The 16,788-nt window shown below is 40.2% G+C and overlaps 1 protein-coding gene across 4 annotated transcripts in view; it reads left to right on the top strand.

Moving 5' to 3' along the window:
- Positions 1–16,788, top strand: part of SH3KBP1 (SH3 domain containing kinase binding protein 1) — a 363,156-nt gene that overhangs the window by 214,887 nt on the left and 131,481 nt on the right. For 3 of the 4 annotated variants that reach the window (XM_074967845.1, XM_074967825.1, XM_074967818.1), the window contains 2 exons: positions 4,909–4,983; positions 16,309–16,505. In XM_074967845.1, the coding sequence (XP_074823946.1) occupies positions 4,909–4,983; positions 16,309–16,505 (272 nt within the window). The remainder of the gene's footprint in view (positions 1–4,908; positions 4,984–16,308; positions 16,506–16,788) is intronic. The other variant, XM_074967836.1, reaches the window with a different exon arrangement.

The following is a 16,788-nucleotide window of genomic DNA, read 5'->3' as shown; positions in this document are numbered from 1 at the left end:
ACTTCCACATCCATCATTCCCAATCCCTGCTAGCCAAAGGAGCAAAAGGCCAGAACTAGGACTCAGATTTGGTTCTCCCACTGCGCCATCCGCTCACCTGGATTTTCAATACTGCTGCAGGTGAAAAGCATGTTTGGTAACTAAGTTTGCAGTAGTGTCAGCTTGGTAGTGGAGTCTCCCAATTTGTAACTTTTTCCTTGATGTAAGGAGAAGAATAACCTGAATCATAAATTTGCTTCTGTATGAATCGGATACTTCTCTGTCTTGCTGTGTTTCAGTTTCTTCAAGTAAAGATTCTTGGCACTATCTCCAAATTCTGTGGTCACTAGATCCTGTGTTTTAAAAATATTCCAACAGTATTTGCATATTTTAGCATAAGTGCACATTTACTTGATAAGTTGCTCCCTGCCAGGCCATTTGTTGTCTTTATTCTATATGACAGAAATAAGGTTGTTAAATAAAAACCTACTGTAGTGTTTGGAAGAGGGTTTTTCTAATTTCTTATACGGACAGGTATTAGTGACCAACTCTATATGCGTGGGGTTGGTATGATCTTCATAGAGAATACTGCTTCAGTCTCAAATTAACCTGCTTTAAAAATATTCAGCAATTTAAAGAGAGGTGCAGGGGGGAAATTAATCTGCAGGAGTAATATTGAAGTTATATGTTCCAATATGTAGGCAGGCTACACTTTGAAATTACTACTTGCAATTATAATGTTTTTAATATAAATGCAATGAAGTTTCATAGAATTAATCCCAAATTGTCAATAACATTTCACAAGTTAATTCATAGAGGCTTCAATTTGGAATCTGTATTTTATCTCCTAGATTCTACACTGATGGGTACTTTATAAAAATGTTTATAGGTAGGTAGATTTCCAGGATGGGGTCCCCCTTTTCCTGTACGAGAGGGAAAATGTTCCTTTTCTTTGCTAATGTTTCATTTTTAGCCTTAAGTGCTCACTTGTTATGAGGATAAATGTCCCAGAAAAGGCTTTAAACAGATTTGACAAAGGCAAGTAAGTGTAAAATATTTATATCCTTTCATAATGACATAGGTAACCAATTTAGTTAAGTAATCAGATTGCTCCCTTGGGCCTCTTTGCTTGATAAAACCCTACCAATTATAAAATTCATGTTAAAGGGACATCATCAACATAAAAATTACATCTGTCTAAAGTCACTTGTACCTTCTCTCCTAAGTAATACCTAAGATTACTTTATCTGAAAGAGAGTGAGAGAATGTTGGGTTTTTTTATTTTGTGTAAATTGAATATTTGAATGTGCTCAGTCACTAGCCAGTTTCACAGTTGTTTATGTGGGTGTTTCAGACAGCAGCAAAATAGTTCTAAAATGGAAAAATATTACGAAGCCACAAATAAAGGCAAGGGGACTTAGGGCTCAGCTGTAGTCTCTGTAATTATTTTTTAAAAATTGACAATTTCCAAGTTAACATTATCCCTTTAGGGGCCTGATCCTGTAACATTGAAGTCAATGGGAGTTTTGTTATCCATTTTAATGAGTTTAGGATTGGGACCATATGGAAGTCATGCATACACATTCCTCCAAGGGAGCTAAGAACTGACTGAGTTCTTTCTGGACTGTCTCTTGTAATGGTTACAGCTGTTACCTCATAAATGAATGGCCATTTATAAGGCTACATCAGGTACCTCAATATGTATATTAAAAATCTATACATTAGGTAGGCATTAGGCACACACATCAGTGGGAAATGCCACTTAAAATATCCATATTTACTATTTTTTCAGAAGGAAGTGTTGTAGATCAAGCAAATATAAATACATCAAGAGACAGTATGTTACTTAATTTAGGGATCTAATTTCAGGCCTCCAACTCAGCTCCTTGCTTGGAAGAAGACGAGGGATGTTAGTGCTGCAGTTTCTCGAGGGATGGTAGGATCACGTAGTATAGGACTATAACATCTCTCGGCTTTGTAGCAGCTTGACTACACTGCACCATAGAGTGGACTACGGGTGTGAATTGCAGAGTGCACCAAAATGTTGCCATCTAACTGCCCTATGTGGACACTACTGGCACAAACTAAAATGTATCTAGTTTGCATGAATGCAGTTCTATTTGAAAGAGGACTGTGTTAATGCTAACTAAGTACTTTATAGTTCGTTCCAGCAGCATCCACACAGGACAGTTATATTGCAACACTATGGTGTGCTCTGCCATTCAGACCGCTGTAGTGCACACTGTGGTGCAGTGCAGACATGGCCTAGGAGTAGCACTGGTTGAGATGGACTATATCTAGGGATTATAACACAGGACTCAGAGTCAGATCTTAGATGTTTACTCTGGATGACAAACTTGTATCCCAATCATGCAATCAAGTCTGTGTGGCCTGAACATCCATGCCGAGCCCCGTGGAGATCAATGGGGATCTGCACAGACTCAGATCTGCCCATGAAGATCCAATTGCAGAATGGAAGTTATAATGTAATCTGGGGCAGTGACTTAACTCTGCTTCCCCACCTGAAAAATGGGTATAATAATACTTGTCCACTTTTTTAGGTCTTTTATGCAGTTTGGTTAATCAAGGTTTGTAAAGCAGTTGGGGATCTTCAGGTGAAATGGACTGTAGAAATGCAAAACATTATCATTATTTGGTTTTTAATAAGTCTTATTTACTATCTCTGGAGAGAGCATAGTCCAGTGCCATAGGTCAGACAGACAGGGGCTGCGCTCCAGGCTCTCAGAGTGGAGAAAGTGCAGGGGGTTTTGTCCTTGGTGCTCCAAGATTGGTTCTGATGAAATACCATCCCCTCTCCTCTATGTAAGAAAATAAAATATAAATTATGGGAATTTGGGGGTGTCTCTCTTTATTTATGCTGTGTCCCTTTTTTAGGACAAGCAAATGTTTTGTCGTAGTTTAGAGAAGTGACTTGGATTGAGGAATCCAGAGTCCTTTTCTCACCACTGCCACAACTGAATGACCTTGAAAAAGTTACTTAGACCAAATGTTTTAAAAGTGGCATCTGTTCTTGGATACTCTATTTGGAACTCAGTTGGGCCCAGTTTTTCAGAGGGGCTGAGAAACTGTAATTCCCAATGAGTTCTGGGTGCCTTGGCATTTTGGAAAGTAAGGGCTTCGTAAGATCAGAGATAATTTAAAAAATGTATGGCCCATCTGTAAAATGACTGTAATATGCCCTGTCCTCGAAGACGCATGGCATACTTCATTAAGGCTTGATTTTCATACCCATGCTCACATTGAGTAACTCCTTATTTTTCCAGGAGTCCTATTGATTTCAAAGTGTTGTTGTCTGTTGGTAGTAGATAATATCCACAAGTTGTGTGTGCTAGATTTCTCAGCTGTCTTTACATTTGTTTATTTGGTTTTAGGATATTCTGAAATACCACAGCTTCTCATTACAGCTTAACAAAAGATCAGGAAAATTGTCATGTGTGTAATGAAACTGAGTATTATAACCTAGTGAATGAAAGTCTTATCTTAAGGGGGTGATTTCACAGTCCTTTTAATATGCCTGTGGCAATATCACAGCATTTAAAGACTGCTGGATATATCTTGCTATCTCTTTTGCTTGTGTGTAAGTTAAGCTATGACTAGGTCTAATTTAATATATTGGATATTTATAAAACATATTAGCCATGATCTCTAAGAAATCATGAGCGCCAGTACTAAGATTGATGTTAGACTCTGCAGCTAATGATTTAGTTAGGCAATGTAATACATCTTAACTTCCTTACATTTCAGCTGTCTCTTCACTGTCACGCAGCCAAACATTTCCTTCTCTGCTTTCTTAACAGCTGAATGAATGAGTGCTTTCACTTAAAGGTGATCTGCAAAGGAGAGGGGGAGGGCTTTGTGCTTTTTTTTGTTGTTGCTTGCTTATGTAGACAGATGGTGTTGGATGTTTTCATTTGTATACTTTATTCTGCCTGTTTGTTACAGTATATATACAGTTCTAACTGTTTTTTCCCCTAGAAGAAGTTTTGGATGACTGGAGAACTGGTAGGACTATGACAGAATGATATGCAATGAAATCTGTATTAGCTAATGTGTTAGCTGTCTCACTGTAAACAGCAAACAAACAAAACCCTACACTCTTTTTTTGGCAGTAAAGGCATAGCCTTAATCAACTGAAATGGGAAGCAGTCTTTGATCAGACTGTTTAAAGCTCTTTATGTTTTGTTTGTTTTTTGGATAACACCTATTTAGCTGAATAAACCACTGGGTTGAACAAATGTCTTTAAGAGTCAACATGTCATCCCTTCAGTTAAGAACTGTTAAAGTTCATAATCCATATCTGAAACCTTCAATGAGTCCCTCAGCAAAACATGTTGTTTTTGGTATTTCTAATGTCCTGTCTACATTAAGTGAATGCTGGTATTCAGTGACCTGCCAGTGAAGTGTGTCTCTATATCAGGGGCATGAAGTGATATTAATAGAAATTTCCCTACTATAGACAGGGCCTAGGGCAAAAAAACAAACAAGAAAAAAGTGTTTGAAAAGTCTTTTCAGGCTGTCTTTAAATCTCAGACAGAGACAAAAAAGAGGAGACACATTTTTTCTGTTCATTCACACTTGTAAAATAAAACTTTATGGGCCAAATTTTCTCTCATTTGGCCATTAGAGATTATGGGAAACAATACATTATACAACTCAACCAAGGTGGCTTTAGCAAAATCAAGAGAGATTTCCCTATCTGACATACATGCAGTGAGAATATTTGTAACTTCATGTACAGTCAGATATTGCAGCTAATAGTCTCATTGTTTTGCTAATAGAACTCTTAAAATGTTAGTAATTGAAAGTACAGATTAAAAACTCTTCTTCTACCTTCTTTTTTACCACCATTCGATCTCTCCTTCCCCTCTTCTGTTTCCTCTTTCCTTCTTTTCTTTCATTTCCTGTCAGGAAAGTCTGCCTTTCATGGGACAGTTCTGTACAGAGTGGCACAAGCAAAGATTGACAGCTACAGACGCTATAACAGTGAGTGTAATTAAAATTCAAAAGGCAGTTTTAAAGATGACATCTTACTCCTCAATATATGTTTGATTCATCTACACTTGTAAAGTGTGTCACCATTACTCACTTATGGCTGCACTACCTGTAGATGTGTCTGTGAGCTAACTCTTATTTGCTGCTGACAGATGCCATAATCGTAGTGTATTGAGAAAGTATTCTCATTTTCTCTGTGCATGTGTGTATATATATCTATACAATGTATGTGAGCACGCAACAAGCTGTCAATTGTGTTGGCTTTCGGTCATAGGTGTGGAGTGGGGTGCAGAGCCTTTGGTCTGATGATTTCAGCCATGTGAGACTTGTAGGTTTCTGGAGTGTAACCATACTCTCTGAAGTGTGTTGTTGCTTTTACGTTGTTGCATGCAACGATTGTTGAACATATCAAATATATTTTTCTTTCAAGAAAAAAGTGTAAAGGAATTTTAAAGAGAAAACCCTGCGTTCTTTAAAAATGAAATAAATTACATTTGTGCACCCATCTTCTCTTGTCCTGTCCATGACTGCAATTATTGACAGCATTATGGCTCTATATAATGTACCATTCAGGAAGAAGGTAAAAGATCTGTCAGTCTAGGCCAGTTTCTAAGCACCAGTCTGCTCATTTCATGATCAGGCTTTTTGCTCCTCTATCCTGGAAGCATGGTGTGCATGATTCATTCCACATGCTTTCCTAATCTTCCTCCTTTCTTTTTCTTCTCCTACTGCAACTCTAGCTCTCAGAATAAGGCAGAAAATATGAAGATGAAAGTCAAAGACAAAGATGGGCAGAGAAGAGAGGAGGAAAGGAAAACGGAAATCCTCTGCTCCTCACAAACTGCTCTCTCATGCAGAACTCTAGCAGCCAGAGATCAAGCATCACCACGACAACCCCCGCGGCTTGTCCACTCTGACTCTCTGACTTTAGGGAAACAAGTGGTCAGTACTTCTGCCCTGCACAGGGAGTGAGGTCTCATGTTTATCTTGGCATGTGCTTCCCTCCAATGCAGCTGTCTGGTCAGGACAGCCTAGCGGTGACAACAATGCTCCCTGGTCTTCATCCTTCCCCACCCTTACTCTGCCCCTCCACTTAGCTGTGGGTTGCTGCTCTCCTGCCTCCCAGAGACTTTGGACCAGGTACGTCCTGTATCAGTGGACACTCCCTCTTACACTCTGAGTCTGCCAGGGCAGTAGGCCCCTGCTCTGCTGCCTCTCATCCACCACAGTTTGTTTTTTAGTGACTGGAGCTTTTACCATTCTCCCTTCTTCCTGGTTCAGTGCAGCTGCTGGTGCTCAGCACCCAAAAGAGGGTGCTGTCTCCTCAGCCGCGGCTTCATAGGCTGTCTGTTTGCAGGCATTCATTTCTTTTTGTGGCTCTTCTTTCCCATTCGTGTTTCAAACACTCTCTCAGCCCAGCTGGAACAATCCACTTGGTCTGTGGTTTCTCTGCCTTCTTCCCTGGTGGTCCTTCTCTGGTACTTAGTTGTGAGGCCCTCTCTATTCTTTCAGATTCTTCCCACGCAACTTCCTATCTCTGTGATACTGCTTTTGACAATGCTAGACTTACAGGCAGATCCATGGCCTCTGTGGCTATCTGTGTGTGGATTTGAAGCTAGAAAGCTGAGAAGAGGTTCCTACAGATAAGCCTCTTTGGACAGGTTTGAAACAAGGCAAGAATCTGATCTCCCAAGTGCTTTCAGAGATGCCCTCTCGTGATCCGGTGCCCAAAGGGGGTATTTTATCACTCTTCGTCCTATTTCTCTAAGCAGCTCATCTTGCAGACAAGACTCCTTCTCTATACTGACTTTTACTTTCTCTCTTCCAGAGCGGCCCTACTGAGGCTGTGCTAAACCTGCCTCCTCTCATATCCTACCCAATGGTTTTTGGTTTTAGACAAAGTGTTCTTTTGATTCTTCAGGTGCTCAGTCCTCCATTTTGGACACCTCCACAAAGACATTTTCATTTAAGAAAGCCTATTTAATTGTAGTCATGATAGCCCACGGAATGAAGGATTTGAGTTTTATTATTTCTTCTCTCCTGTTCCTGAAATCTTACTTGAAAATAGGACAGTTCTTTGACTTCTCCATGAGTTAATTTCAAAAGTAAATTCACATGTATATATTAAGGAACTCACTGTTCTTCCTAAAGCATGTCTTGATTGTCCACTTTCACAGCAGAGGAAACTTCACTCCCAGGCCTTCAAACAAAAACTCAGACTTTTTTACCTCTCCATTGTATTCAAGGTTTTATGAAAATCAAGAGGAGTTCATTTTGTTTTGAAAGTCATAATAAAAGGACATTAATATAGTGGATTAAAAATGGTTTTCTGTTAGCCTATGACCATGCTAAATGACCATGTCCTAAAATTGTTAAATTCAGTTAGGGTACAGCAGCTCTTTCTGAGCACCAAGGACTGAGACACTGCCACTGAAATTTTGTAAGATCATCTCCTTGCATTTACGTTCAGCATTATCCTTGGACCTCTCCTCATCTGCTGACATCACTTTTTGGCCATTAGGTATGGCAGGCTCCACTATACAGTAAGCCAAAGTGTAGCATGCTGGGGAAATTGCTTCTGGGTAGGGTGGTTTGAAGAGGGATATACGACAAAGGAAAATTACTCACCAGTAATTTTGTTTATCGCAGTCCTCTCTTCTCCCATCCTACACTCCTCCCATGTCTCCTCAGAGAATTCTACTTGGAATTGTTTTATTTTGTCTTAATTTCTCCCTCTCTCTCTTTTCCTTTCTTTTCATCTGAAAGTGCTGTAACTGAAGGAAGTAGGCAGATTGGCGCATATTTAATGCCTTGATTGACAGATATTTTGCCTTGATAGGTGGAGCCATAATGCTGTCAGTAATAGCTGCTGTTTAGTGTTATGGAAGAAGACAGGATTGCTACAAACAGAATTACCAGTGAGTAATTTTTCTTTTGTGCTTTCTACTCTTCCACCAGTTTAGACCTTTTTTTTTTTTCCTTTTAAAAATATTTTCTAGTCCTTGAGTAACTGTTGCTGGTCAGAGTTCAAAGAAAGCAATACATGATTCATTACCTATTTATAATATGAATACTGTTGAAATATCTCATCATATGAACAAAGTTAATTCACACAGTTTTTAAAACATCATGAATTTTAGCAAATTTAAGGAGAGGTTTAAACTTTTCCATTTCTCTCCAATGTCTCTTAACTTGCTTACAGTATTTGCTTTCTAAAGAGAAAATATAACTAATACACAGATGCTACAGTGTAAAGTAACATTTGAGGAAACAACAGTGCGAACATTTCGTGAGGCACAATTTTCCTGAATAAGAATTAGCATACTGAGAAATGTTGCCTGGAAAACAAATGTGCAGATGGAGAAAGGGAAAAAAACAGTGGTGGAGAGGGAGAAATGCATCAGATCCTTCCAAAGATTCAAGAACCCACCCGCAGAGAATGTTTTATCAGGCTTATAATAGACAATTTTTCTCTGGCTGTCAGGAAGAAATACTGTTTGATTGTGATTGTTACAAGCCCCTTCATGTAGTGTAAGCAATGTGTTTCTGCAGCCACTCAGAACAAGGGGGATAAATATAATTCAGAAATCAAGAAGGCACCAGACAGAAGCACAGTAAAACCAGTCTAAAATTAAATTGTGAGAATACTCTGTGACCATTTATGGGGAATGGAAAAAAGGCACCAGCTTCAATATTGATGGCTCAGAATTCATGCTAAAGAGAATTCAAAGAGAGTTGTGCTCACACTGCACGTCTAATGCATGCTGCTCCATGGTGCAGGAAACCACTCCCCTTTACCCGGCATGATTTCTTGCTAAGGCATAAAGAATTTGGGGCTGCTTGTCACATAGCAAGAATCATTGTGCTAAGGAAAATGAACATGCTGAAAGGAAATGACAATGTTTGGATTACAGAATTACATCTCCTGAAGGAATATATCTGATGATAAATAAATAAATAAATAAATGAGTAATGCAGAGGATAGTCTAAATTTGCAATTTGTATGCACTATATACTGCAGCAGAAGCATTTTTAATTACTGTTTTACCCTGATTATAAAGCATGTGTTTGTTTTTCAAAATGTGCATTCATAATCATAACATTGTTCTGAACCAATATTTTAAATCAGTTTTACGTAAACTGCTTTTCCTTTGTCTTTAATACTACTTTGAGGTAGTATGAACCTAGCATCAGGGAACACAGGATATTCACAGAAAACAAGGCCAGAGATGAGTGCTGGGTGCGCACAAAAACAAAACAAATCATGGGTGTGTGTGTGTGTGTGTGCGCTCTCCTGCTTGCCACTGGGAAGGAAGGACCCTTCCTGCTTCACTTCTTGACAAGATAATCATCTGGCTGTCACCATGGAACCACCCCATCCCATGAGAATTCACCAGCCAAGACTTCCACAATCCCATGCTGTCAATCTCTACTAGAGGGGAAGAGTATACTTCTCCCCTCTCTTCCTTTCTTCCTTAAAATCAAAGTGGGGGAGAGAAACAAGCTCCATTTACACAGTTCTCCTTTTATCCCATTAAACACAGCTGACAGCATTTCTCTCTGGATGCCAGACCAAATTAGGAAAATCTCTTAGCTGTCTCAGGTGTTTGCCTCTGAACAGCTAACCTTTGTATTACTTGGTCTGGTAAAGCTTAGAGGGCATCAGGGAGGCAGGGCGGAAACATTGGCTACTGGCTATTCTGCCAGTTATGTTTAGGGATTTTGCCAATACCACGAAATAAAGAGTAGCAGTACAGAACAAAGAATAAAAATGAAATTGCTAAACAATACATTAAAAGAGAATTTTCTTTGAAGCTTGAAAATGTTTTTTCTTTTTCTTTTTGGCCTTTTCACTTATTTACATTTAGAAACAATTATTTTTCCTGTGTTTTGAATAGAGTTAAAACAAAAATAAACAGCTGTGATAAAATTAACATTTTGAGCTTATCAAGTCTGAATATATCTTTGTGTTCCAGAATCCTGGACTGATGCCGCACAACTCTGGGTATATTGTTTGTTAGTGAATTAAATCTGATGGTCCTTCTAATCCCCATTTGTGCTAATCTCAAAACCACTATAGTTTGGAACAATTTGGAGAGTTTGCTCTGGGGAGACCTCAGACAAATAGCAAGAGTGTTATAGGTCAAGTCTTGAAATGGCTTGACACAGCTGTAGTTTTCTGAGAAAGGATTAGGTCTGAGCTGCCTCTGGAGATAGTGTTGTTAAACTCTTACCTACATGAATACTAAATTATCTAACACATTTATTGTGTAAATGAAATAAATAGCAGACAATACTAGGGCTATGAACATGTTTATACCATTTTATGTATGTCTGCGGTCCCCTACCTTCTCATAGATAATAGAAAAAAGTCTAGCTTCCTAGAGTCAGGTTTGGGAAATTTAACTTCTTGCTGCTACTCCTCTCCCAGCTTCAACAGTTTAATGTTAATAGTGGGCAGAACCAAAGCTATTAGTCACTGTCAGAAGGAGAATGCCCTGCCTCCTGACACTCTCTTCAATATTTTAGCCAGCCCTCCCTGTAGCAGAGCTTTTCTGAGGAAAATGCCAAACTTTATTTCAGATTTTTAGACTAACAATTCAGTTCCATAATGTGTTTGTCTATTTGCCAGCTGTGTCCCAAGGCTGCATTTGATTTTTTGGGGAGATTGTCCCCTTAGTTCTGCTTCCCCTTCTGAGATGTTGGCAGCAGCTGGTGCACCTATGGGCTTCAGGGAGAGAGCCAGGCAAAGAAAAGTCAGAAGCAAAAGGAAAGACCTGTGTCTCCTGCTCCTCCCTTATTGAAGATAAAGTAGCTATTTTCCCTGGTGGTCAGGGACTCGGTGTTTCTAACTGGGGGAAATTTTTACTTGTGGCCACATAATAATCAAAAAATTCAACTGACAGTCCTGACTCTGGACACACATTATAGAAGCAAGTACAAATCATATGGCAACTTGAAGCACAACAGGAAAGAATACTTTTTTGTCTGGCAGGTAGAACAAGAGTAGGGTAGGGTCTGTAGTTGCCCTACCTTGCCCCAGAGCTATCTGAAGGTCTCCCAACCAGCCCTTTCTGGAGATAGACCCCTGAGTAGTGCCAGGTTCTCTCAATTTTGAAGCAATAGAGTTACCTGTAGCTTTGATCAAATGTGGTCACTGGATAATGTCCATGGGAGTACCCTAGGGAGCTGTGCAAAAATTACAAGAACAGCTTTGTTCCATTTCCAGTCTCAGCAACACATTCCAATCTCAGCCACTAAATGAATGAAATCATCCATCACCTACTTCATATTGGAGGGTTGCAACTGGTTCACCTTCTTGTTTCTAGCCTCAGAGGATTGGGGACAAAGAGTCTGAAACATTTGAATAAATTCTTAATGCAGGTTTGTCTTCAAAGCATTCCCATTTAACCATCCTTAGATAATACTTATGATTTGCAGGTGAATGGCTGCCTTTTATTTTTTTCCCAATTTCAGTCATTATCATTTGATGTTCCATGTGCTCCCAGAGTGTCTCTCCAGCATTATGGTAGAAATAATATTGGCTTTAGGGAAGAAGGAAATTCACTTATCTCTTCCCAGACCATTTTTCTGATCTGGATTCTGTACAGAGAAAAGCTGAATCAATCACACAGAGTGACACAGTTCCTGGAGTATCTTGGATTCGGGACAAACACATTGTGCCTGGAAAGTCAATAACAGACCTGGGATGAGGAGGAATACTATCAGATACAGGGTCTCATCTCAGAAAAATGTTACAGAAGATGAAGATTGCCCCTAATGGAAAACAAGTGGTGTCACAGAAACAAAAATCCAATTTTTATCAGAGCCTATTGGGAATTCTGATCTCATATAGAGGCATGTTCAATGAGTTCATATGATACCTATATCCAGTAATTCTGGGTACTGCCACTGCATCTTACTCTATCTTATCCATTGGCAAAGATCTAGCTCCAATTGTATGTTATCTGCTCTGATAACTAGTACATTTAGAGAATCAGATTATTTTTATTATTTTTAAGGGACCTTCCTAATTCAGTTCAGGGAATGGGCACCAGAAAAGGAAGGCACAGCATCCACCAGCTGGAACACAATAATTAATTGAGGTCTCAGAGCATGGCTTCTTCCATGAATAACAGACCTGTTCTAGTGACGGCAGTGAGTGTGTCCAATAGGGTTTCATAATGACTAGAAAGAACACATTCAGCCCTAACCCAGAGAGAAATTTGCTTGTTCTTGGCAGAATGAAGTTTCCTGTCTCTAAGTGCAGTGCCCACCAAAGGGGAGATGAACACCAAGACTTACATGGCAGAAGTTGGATTATCAGAGTGGCTCTGTCACAAGGTGGCTGACCCCTTTCAGTGAAGCAGGTCCAGCTCCCCTGTGCTAGAACAGGTGCTCCCAGTTGGTCAATTAAGAGGGTGGAGCAGCATCTGGGGCTGTGAAGATCCAGGCTGTCAGTAAGGAAGCAGGAGCAACAGGAAGTTCCCTGGGAGTGGTTTCTACAGTGGCAAGAGGGAAGGCAATGGGAACCGAAGGGGGGCAGCTTCCAGGGAGAAAGCTGGGAGGCAGTGCTCTGTGAAAAGAGCAAGAAAGAATCCTGCAGTAGGCCCTGAAGCAGGAAAAATTGAGAGGCAAAGGGGAAGCCCCCCTAGGTGCTACAATCCAGGGTTCACCAATGAACTCTTTTTATTTTGCCTATGTTTGGAACATAAAACTGAGCTTGGAAAGAGACTCTGGGTATGGCAGTGGGTCCTTTAAGGCCTGGGGACAAACCAGCACCTTATCAGCTTCTAAACCCAAGAATATCTCACACATCATCAGTTTGGTCAGCTGGTGATCAGCTGCTTTGCTGGAAACAGTAAATAAAGTGCTTCTCTGCGTGACATCACTCACTACCTCCCCCCCTGCATTCACACACAAAGTCCTTGCTTTGCTTTCTCGCCTTTTCCACAGCTTCCCAGGACAATAGAGAAGATAAGAACAAGAGCTTCTGCAGTTTCCACAGTATGCATCCGATGAAGTGAGCTGTAGCTCACGAAAGCTTATGCTCAAATAAATTGGTTAGTCTCTAAGGTGCCACAAGTACTCCTTTTCTTTTTGCGAATACAGACTAACACGGCTGTTACTCTGAAAGTAGTGACACTGTTTATGCCTTTCTGGCTGAAGAGAGTTTGGCTCTCCAGGTTGATTAACCTAGCAGTGGATTTTGGGAAGTGTCCTTCTCACAAAGGACGTTTGCTGTTGCAAGACCAGTCCTCCATCAGACCAGACAGCTGCAAAATGAATAGCTGAAGGAAGTGATTTTTGCTCCCATGGACCTCAAGCAAGAGAAGTCAGCAAATAAAACTTACTTTGCGAGCTGGTGCAAAGCTTAACTATCCTGTTAAATCAGTGAAACATAACCTCAAGTTCCTCCAGGAGGACCTTAATATGGGAATATGAGTGTCCCGCAAACAGGTCAGGTCTCTGTAGTATAATGTTAGCAGCATGTTCAAGAAAAGGAAACTTTGTATATATCCCAACATTTAATGTTTCCTTAGGGCGGCAACCTTATTCCAACCTCACAAGGTCATAGAGTATAACCTTGTAACCTCATCCTGCTCCTTACCTCACTACCCAAATGGAACCTCTGCAGCAAGTGTCACCATATTTCCTATCCATTAGAGCAGGCCTCCCAGTGGGTACTATCTCCAATCAGATGAGGGTTTTTTAATTTGAAATTTGGGGCTTTCTATGAGACCCAGTATTGTACTTAAATTTCAGCCCAGTAGTCCTCACAATTGTCATAGCATTCATTCCTTAAGTAAACTCAAGAAATAGCCCTGCTTTAGTTATGCATCACCATCCAATCCTTAGGAGAACTGGCAATCTCAGGGCAGAATAGTCATATCTCCTGTAATAAAATGTGCTAGTCTGCCATTCATTCACCATATTGGTCATCCAATGTCAACTAATGCCATTTCCTTTGTTTTGGAAGAAGTCTCCTCCGTGCCTTGGTACCCAGGGGAAGATGGAGGAGATATATAATCTACTTGGTTTTGGATGTCTATATTTAAGAGATGATCTTGCTTCCTATCCTGGCGGCACCCTACGATAAAAACCCATTTTAATTAGCACTAAGAAAAATGGGAAAATTTATCTATGCTTTCCTAAAAATTTCCTTTCTTTAAGTAATAAGGTCCACATATCCAGCTGCCCTGAAGACAAATGGTCATTCAGAATAAAGATGGAAATCGACATAAAAGGATTTGGGTTTATTGTCATTAGGCAGAATTTACCATGATCTGCAGTAGGATACTTCATTGTGTTTTTTCTCAAAGTTTATTTAACGTGATCTGTAATTTAAGAAAGTAGATTTGAGTTATCCTGGCTGTGGAAGTTTCCTCAACTGGAGAGAACTTCAAGAGGCAGGGCATTCTAGTCTGTTCTCTAATGGTTTTTATACCACACTCATCACCCTAGTATCTGAGTGTCCTCCAGTAATGCAGTTAGCAATGTGCTTACACAGCTGTCGTGTGTGTTCTCGTATTCTCTCCCCAGAGGGAGAAACGTGTGCAGTGGAGTGTCTAGGTTTGGTAAGGCATTTTTTTAAATATCAGTGTACCCGTTGCTATGTGTTTATGTAAGAGAAGGCAAGGTGAAAGAAATGTGCCTTGCATTTGGAGCAGAAAGTGGTGGTGTTTGTGTTGGTCCTTAATTCCTGGGAGAGATCACTCCACAGTCTCGGAACATCCCCGGAGAATGTTCTGTCTCCCACACAGATGAGCTTTACTCTTATTGTTGAGAGTTCTGTTGTGCCAGAGTGTAGCTGTCAAACACTCTTCACCCCAGAGCTTTGTAGGTGATCTTTTAGATACCCTGAGCCCAGGCCAGGGAGTGATTTGAAGATAAAGGCTGCAACCTTGAACTTGATTAGAAATTCAAAGGGAAGCCAGTGGAGAGAGTGGAGGACAGGTTTGATAAGTTCATGGTAGCCTGTGTTGCTGAGGAGATGCGCTGCAGCATTCTGTGCCAGTTGATTTTCCGAAGTGCTGAAGGCTTCATGCCCATTGCTGTAGTCCATCTGAGAGGTGACAAAGGCCAGGTGTTCATCCACCAGGATGGGATGGAGTTTCCTAGCCAAGCAGAGATGGAAAGCATTACATGCAGATGCTACTATGTGAGAGCTCAGTGTTAGCGAAGAATCCAAGAGTACTCCTAAGCTATGGACTGAATTGACCAATTATGGGTGTCTATCTTCTACCAATAGAAACCACACTGAGGCTCCAAGCTCTTCAAAATACTCTCCTCTGCGCACCAGCATCATCGCTGTCTTGCTCAGGTTCAGCTTCAGCCAGCTCTTCTTTATCCAAGAGCTGCTTTCATCCAAGTACTGGGCTGTCTTGATGGTAGTTGTGTGGTTGTATGTGGTAAAGGATAGATAGTGTGGTGTGTCATCTGCATACGCTGACACTTCCCTCCTGATAGTTCTGGTTCTGCCCTTGAACTGCAAGCAGACTGAATTTAAAATACTCATTGTATATGCTCAAATAAATGTGTTAGTCTCTAAGGTGCCACAAGTACTCCTTTTCTTTTTGTAATAGAACTGTGGACCTTATTACTTGAAGAAAGGAAATTTTCAGATAAGTTTGGATTTTCCTGTTCATTGAGAGTAGTAAAGCAAATTGGAATGTCAATTTTGATTTATTATATTCCTAGAGGAGGGTGTGCATGTGTGCTTTTCTTACAAGGCTGTCTAATCTACAGAGAAATGTAATTCTTCAGCAGGGATAATATTATGCCACTTATTTGATTGCAAATTTGTTTAAACAGCTTTTAGCTTTGTATTTCCCTTTTAGGTAATGTATCTTTAGATACTAATTGCAAAATTGGCTTGACATGAGTCATACATATACAGTATAGTATATCTGGTCTGACTCCTGAATTTTAAGTGCCATAAGTATGATAGCTAAACTAGAACTGAAATTAATTCTAATTTCTTGGACTCTCTTTTGAGTGATCTGTGTCTAGGGAAAAAGGATATTTTGATGTATAGCAGTGGCCTTCTTCAGGGATAATATTTTGATATTGGAAGAGAGTGTGTGTGTATGTGTGTGTGTGTGTTGTGGATTGGGAGAAGTTCTAAGACGTATGTGAAAATGATGAAATAAAAAAACCCTAGAATGAGTACTTGGCACAAAGAAAGGACATCCACTTTACCTATGCGTTGGGGGTGGGAGGAGCTGCTATTTGCTTTGACCACCATTCTCTGTTTTTAAAATATTGTCAAGCTCCATATCTAACGTTTCTTCCCCTCACCCCCTTTTTTGGCAGGTTTAAGAGATGCTACAGGCTCTGAGAGTGATGGTGGTGACTCAAGCAGCACAAAATCAGAAGGAGCCAATGGAGCAGCAGCAATCCAACCCAAAAAGGTCAAGGGGATTGGTTTTGGAGATATCTTCAAAGACAAACCAATAAAGCTACGACCAAGGTCAATAGAAGTAGAAAATGACTTTCCACCAGTAGAAAAGGTACATATTGTAACTTAATTCTGTCGTTGTTGTCATTGGAGTCCTTCAAATGAGCATGACTTCTGTCCCCAAAGTACTCAACTTTATGATAAGGTAGAACTACAGCTTTATGGTTTCTTTCCTATTCCTTACTTTGACTGACTCCTTTTGTCACCTGTTGTGCCAAGTGCAGGAAAATAGATTCCTGTGACATTGATAATAACTCATCTACTTAATTGCCTGGAAGAATGTTATTTCAGTGAAGGTTTTATTCCTGTGTTCACACCTCCACCCACTGGTCTTT

The sequence above is a fragment of the Natator depressus genome, chromosome 1, assembly GCF_965152275.1.
Source record: "Natator depressus isolate rNatDep1 chromosome 1, rNatDep2.hap1, whole genome shotgun sequence".
In the NCBI taxonomy this organism is placed as follows: Eukaryota; Metazoa; Chordata; order Testudines; family Cheloniidae; genus Natator; species Natator depressus.
The sequence above is the reverse complement of the archived record's forward strand: the minus strand, read 5'-3'. Positions and strand labels throughout refer to the sequence as shown.